We start from the raw sequence: 6,378 nt of genomic DNA, 5'->3' as shown, positions 1-6,378 counted from the left end.
TTTGTGTATATTTTATTCAAATTTCATGCTTTATCCATAGGACCTGTTTTGTCCCTATTCTCAAGAATCACTGATCTGACTGTGATGGTTGCATTTTATCCTATATGCATGTATCACCTGTTGGTAATAAAAGCAACAAAAAACTAGCATGCACTGGACTTAAGATGGAATACATACACACATATTAATTAACATACTTGATTAAATTAATTTATCTTAGGTGGATTTCCAATAGTTAAAAATTAAATTTATTACAGGTGAGTCTTTCTCACCTGACAAAGTGGAACAGTACTGGTCAGCAGTAAACAACATATCACCAATACCACTTAGAGTCGCTCATCTCTATATTTTAATGTAGTAGCCATGTAGCCTGATGTAAAAACTTTTTGCTAGACAATATCAATCAGTGTGAAGTTTTAATTATTGTTATCAAACCTTATCAAACATGCCATTTTGAATAATAATAAAAAAATATCAGAAATATATAGAACCAACCACGAGAATCAACTCATTTAAAGTTAAAATTCAGTTTCACACAAATACAAAGATGCTATCATATGAATCAATATAAGCATATGCAACTTGTGAAATGAAGTTAAATACTTGGAACATTTCATAAATCATTACCTTTGTGACAATCTTGACACCAATATTGAATGATGTATGTACAATCGAATATGCTGATGAGAAAATCTGGTATGTGTTCGTCCTCTGCAAAGATAGCTCTTCTTAAAACTTTTGTACTCCACTGTACACTGCCCATCTGTAGGCAGTGCTGCTTTTTTAATACAAAATAAGCAGCATGCAGAAGTTATATGAGGCATTCAGACATATGTTTGTACATAATGCTATACCCATATGTCCAGCTGTACTCAGAAATCTTATGTGCAAATGCATTTGTAGATTATCTGCGTCATGCAATAACATAATTTCAAATCTAGTAAACCCTGCACTTAGCACAGTCACATTTACCCCAAGATTGAGGAACCACTGGTGTCGTCATGTATTTGTGACTCAGTGAACATTATTATGTGCTGTGTTTATTTTAATTTAATTGTTTTATTTTTATTATCTTATTTACCTTTTTGCCATGGACTTTTTTATGTGTCTGATGATGATGATGATGATGATGATGATGATGATAATGATGATAATGATGATAATGATGATGAATGTTTGGCTGTTGAACTGGACCTTTCAAAGTCACTATGAACCTATTTCTCATTGAGCAGCTCCACAAATAATTTTGATAAACATTATATTACAAAGAGAAATACAAACATACCTTTATCTTGTTTTTTATTCTTACTCTATCTTTTTTCTTCCGCTGAAGGATAAGTCCTTTTTTGTGACATTGTTTTGCTAACTTATCTTCCTCCGGTGCTTTGGAGGTTTGCATGCGCTCTGCATGTTACACTGCAGTTTTCTTTGTGCCCATATAGAGAATGATTACACTCATTCATGAAATAAAAAGTAAATAAATAAATGGATCACATTTTTTAAATAAAGTGTTGTTTATATTAATGTAATAACATAGAAATCATTACTAAGAAAAAAAAAACATGGTCTTTTGGAACCAACAGTTTAGAAAATATAGTTCAAACAGCCAAAAAAAATCAGTTCCCAACCACATTGTAGTGGCTTATATGTTGACCAGATAGAACCTCAACTATCATTATTTATTGTTTGGGAAATTAATTTAACATAAAGCATGTGGTCTACTGAAAAACTTGAGACAGACTTGAAATCAAGGGAACTTTTTACTTTGAAACACTTAACATACTCTAATACCAGAACAAAATGAAAAGATGACTCTGATTTAGATTTTCTTTTCAGTTTCAGAGACTTTCACGGTTTCAGTAAAGTCTCATGTCTCAGTCCAGCGAGGTCATACAGCCATTTTACCCTGCTGGCTCACCTTCTCTCAGAGTGCAGAAGATATGGAGGTACGCTGGTATCAAGGGAGTGATGAATATGATACTCCTGTCCTGCTTTATAAGGCAAGAACTTTCGACTATTCATCCCAGAAACCTTCATACGCTGGCCGAGTCTCATTTGGCTTAAAGGAAGAAACATCAGGTGGAATAAAGGCAGGTGATGTCAGCCTGAAACTGGAAAAAGCCACAATTGAAGATGCAGGAAAATATATATGCCTTGTCAGCAGCTTTGATGATTATGACAGTGCATCTATTAGTCTGAGTGTGACAGGTGAGAACCATGAAACAGAAGGAGAACAAAACCAAACAGAATGATGTCCACATCAAATTATCATCTTCTTCTTATTCCAGAAACTGGACACCAACCTCTCCTGTCAGCAGTGATGAAAGACAATAACAAAGTTAATCTGAGCTGCCAATCTGACGGCTGGCATCCAAAGCCTGAGCTGAGCTGGTCAGACACCAAAACAGCTCTCACACCTGCTAATGTGTTGTTTAGCAAAAACTCTGCTGGTTTTTATTCAGTCCATAGTTGGGTTCTGGTCTCCAGTTCTTCTGAGGTCTCCTGCTCTGTTGGGCTCTTCAATGAAGAACCAAAAGAGACCAGAATGCGTCTGAAAAATTCATTAGTTTTAGGTTAGGTTTGTGGTTTCACCCTCAAGTTTCTTTTATTAGTCTTTTATGAGAAGTATGTTTATTAGAACAATATTTGCTTTTTATTCAGAGTCAGGATCGTCCTCAGCTGGATGGGTGGCCTTTGGGATACTTCTGGTTGTATTAGCTGCTTTCGGAGCCTTGTACTTCCTGTACTTCAGGAAGAAAGGTAAATGTTTGGTCCAAATCAGAGAGTTTGCATAATTGAAATTTAAAGAATGCTGACATAGTAATGACTATTAATTTCAAACCTTATACTATATATGTTTTTAATTTCAGCTATCAAGTCCAAATCAGGAAATGACACAACTGATGGTAAAAAAATCATGCAGACACAAAATGTCATTGGTTTTCCATTAAAGGGACAATCACATAGTTTTATTTTGTTGTTTTCAGATTTAAGTACAAATGTAACAATGTACATGTTAAAACTGAGCAAAAACCTCATGGGATTATCACAACTGTTCATTTCTAAGGATATTTAAATAAGACAGTAAGGACATGTCAAATCCCTTGTAAAAGTCTTTTCACCCGTTGTAGTGACTTGTTGTTAATCAAGAAAACAAAACGAACCCAAGAATCTGGGGCTCTGCTGACTGGCAGGTGTTGATTCATTGGATCTTCTGGATCCAATGAATCAACACCTGTGGTTCTATGATTGTAGAGCATTTATTGATCTGGCACTTTCCAACAAAATGCGACTTTTCAGCATTGCACACTTCCAATGTTAACGTAGTACAGCCAAATGATTCACAAAATTGCCGCAAAGCAATGATCAACATCAGACAACAGTGAAAATGACGATGACGGTTAAAAACTGTTTCCGCTGCAAACATCACAACTGCAGAGAGTTTACCTGTCAGGCCATTTAAACATATAATGCCACCCACTGTCATTTTCAGGTATTACACCAAACAAACAAACATAAACCCTAAAAATATGGCTTTAATACCAAACTTTCACAATTAATCACACCACAGAATCAAACTTCATTGTGTTTTCTGAGAGAATTTACATGACAAAATAAGGCATCAAGCAAATCATTGGAAAGTGAACTAAAAATGACATGGTTTTTAAATATCTTTGTAAAAATAAATATTTGAAAATATTGATCAGATTTGAAGAGATTTATCTGTACTGAGTGCCCTTTAAGCTGCTGTTCCTAAATAAAAACTGTTGCAACGACATTTAGACATTTAGCCATTTAGCCATAAATGTGGTCTAAATGGTTTCATTTAGGATTTTGAGACAAAAGCAGTTTACAGCAGTAAGTCTGTTTTGATACGTGGATTTAAAATTTAATCTCTGGACCAAGTAAGAATTGAATTAACAAAAATAATTCAGACTTTGTTTTATAAGTCACTGTGTAACATCCTCAAACAAAAACCAGTTATGACAGTAAGTCGTACTGGATTTACAATGGAGGTATTAGTTGGAATTATTTACTAAAGTTTTACTTTTATCTTTCAGGGGCCAATCTCACAAACATTCTTGAAGGTAAAACAGAAGACATAATACATTTGTACTTCTTTTTCTATTTCACTCAATTCAGCATTTAAGGATGCTTAGTGTTGTAGATTTGCTCCAGATGTTTGAAGACATGAGAGGAGTTCAATAGAAACATAAAGTTATTACATATCTTTACAGTGATGTGTTCAGATTTCCAGTAAAATAATAGCAAAGCTTGTTGATGAACCTCAATCTGGTAGAGATAATTTTAAAGCTCTTGTTGTGTTTACTGCATAAAACAACTAAAATATGTATTTCTGTGTCTTCCTTCAGAGAATGAACCACTTCTGTCAAAAGGTAGAACAGAGTATTGGGAGCTGATTGTGTTAATATAATCAAAACCTTTATCATTCAAAATCACATTTCTAAGATATTTTCTTTTCTTACTTTTCTGTCCAGCATCATGGCAGTCAGCAGCTCTACTGGAAGCATCCAAGCATCATGGTAATTTTACATTTATTTAATATTATTTTTATTTAGCATTTTACTTCATTATTATATTAATTAAAATATAATTTTCAATCTTTAACAGTGAATGTTCAACTGGTGGACACAGGCAATCCACTAATAAAAATGAAGGATTCTATACTGAGAGATAATATTAATGCAAAGTTTCCAGATGGAGACAGAGTCACTTGTCTCACTGCAGTCAGAGGATCACCTGGTTTCTCTTCTGGACAACACTACTGGGAGGTTTCATTAGCACATGGAAAGTTTGACCTCATCAAGAAGTCCTGGTGGATTGGAGTTACAGATAAACATGAAATCCCTCTTGATGAACGTTTGTCTCCAACCACAAAAAATGGTTTCTGGTTCTTGTCTTCTTGCCCCAACCAGGAGGATACTGTTCAGTTTAGCACTGAACCAGAGACATTCATTTATGTCCAGTCAAAACCAAAAACAGTCGGTGTCTATTTGGACTTTGAGAACAGAGAGCTCTCCTTCTATAATGTGGAAGAGAAATGTCTGATTGGATCTCTGGCAGCTAAATTTACAGGTGAACTGTTCCCACTTTTTAACCCTGGAAAAGGTGACATAGGAACTATGAAGATATTACAGAGACCTGTGCAGAATCAGTCAATTAACACTTAACCTGTGGAGAAACTACAGAAGGAGGAGCAGAATCAATCAGGTCTGACTGAGAATCCAGAGAAAGAAAGTTAAAAGTGGCACAAATGAAGAAGAAGAGGGGGAAAACGCTGCACAGTGTAATGTTATCCTGCATACAGTAAAGACTAAAGTAAAAGTTAATAATCAGGATAAAATTTGGATTTGGATCAAAATGTACCTGTTGCTCTCAAAGTTTAAGAAAGTACCAAAATGTATTATAAGTTTAGGTTTTCTAAAATTTAAGATCAACATCAATGGTAACAGTTTCTCTTGAGAAACAGTAAATGTCTACACAAAATGTAAGTTGTGTGTATGTCTAAACTCACTGATACTCGAGCTTCCCTCAGTGGGTGACTCACACAATGAGAGTATGTTAATTAAATATCTGACATCATTTCACATGTAATTTCTGCTGTATGTGCAGTTAAAGGCAACTCGGATAAACCCAACAAGAGAAAACAACCTTGATGTTTCTACAAATATTGGTTATGAATTCTCAATTAACGCCTCTGTCAGCTTCTGACCCTAAATCTGCACTTCTTCAAAGTCTGGTTTCATAACCGAGACAGTCAGTGGACTAATCACTAAAATCACATGTTGCTTTCTCAGAATAGTAACACTGCTCTAGTAGATCAGTAAAATAAATGTACATTCCTGTGTTCCTACATGTGTAGATTCATAATGTCTAAATTTGTGGTACCTCTTAGTGAATATTTAATCATAGTTAACTTGATCTTCTACTGTGTTTAAGTCATTTTTCTAATTTCATATTAACTGACTTTGATACCTGTTATAAAACAGGCTAATTGATTTTCCTTTTGTCAAGAGGTATTAATACAACCTTTTATACGAGTTGTCATACATATTTTTGCTATTATTATTTTTGTTATATGTTGAAGCTGTACAAAGCTGTTCATTCTCACTACCATCTATAAAATGTATGTTCTTTGGAATAGCTATCAAAGTGATGTTTTGACTTTAACTTATAAACTTATATATTTTATGTGATGTTCAATGGATATATGTGTATGTATTTCTGGGGCAACTCAGAAGCTAATCTAGAAGATTTTATCACTGCGTTAGAACTTGTTAGGCCCTCAAAGCATCGGGAGAACATATATACACTTTAATAGCTGAAACATTTTAGCCACAAGAATAGAAAAGCATG

The 6,378-nt window shown here is 34.4% G+C and overlaps 1 protein-coding gene across 1 annotated transcript in view; it reads left to right on the top strand.

Annotated features, from left to right (window-relative positions):
- LOC103132920 (butyrophilin subfamily 3 member A3-like) overlaps positions 1–6,174 on the top strand; it is an 8,177-nt gene extending 2,003 nt beyond the window's left edge. Inside the window, exons 3-10 of the mRNA XM_007544685.2 lie at positions 1,837–2,208; positions 2,289–2,573; positions 2,662–2,760; positions 2,871–2,906; positions 4,062–4,088; positions 4,374–4,397; positions 4,500–4,544; positions 4,633–6,174. Coding sequence (XP_007544747.1) covers positions 1,837–2,208; positions 2,289–2,573; positions 2,662–2,760; positions 2,871–2,906; positions 4,062–4,088; positions 4,374–4,397; positions 4,500–4,544; positions 4,633–5,192 — 1,448 coding nt within the window. The 3' untranslated portion in view covers positions 5,193–6,174. The remainder of the gene's footprint in view (positions 1–1,836; positions 2,209–2,288; positions 2,574–2,661; positions 2,761–2,870; positions 2,907–4,061; positions 4,089–4,373; positions 4,398–4,499; positions 4,545–4,632) is intronic.
- Positions 6,175–6,378: the final 204 nt, after the last annotated feature.

This window comes from Poecilia formosa, unplaced genomic scaffold (assembly GCF_000485575.1).
Source record: "Poecilia formosa unplaced genomic scaffold, Poecilia_formosa-5.1.2 Scaffold1534, whole genome shotgun sequence".
Taxonomy (NCBI): Eukaryota; Metazoa; Chordata; class Actinopteri; order Cyprinodontiformes; family Poeciliidae; genus Poecilia; species Poecilia formosa.
This window is presented reverse-complemented; position numbering and strand designations above follow the sequence as displayed.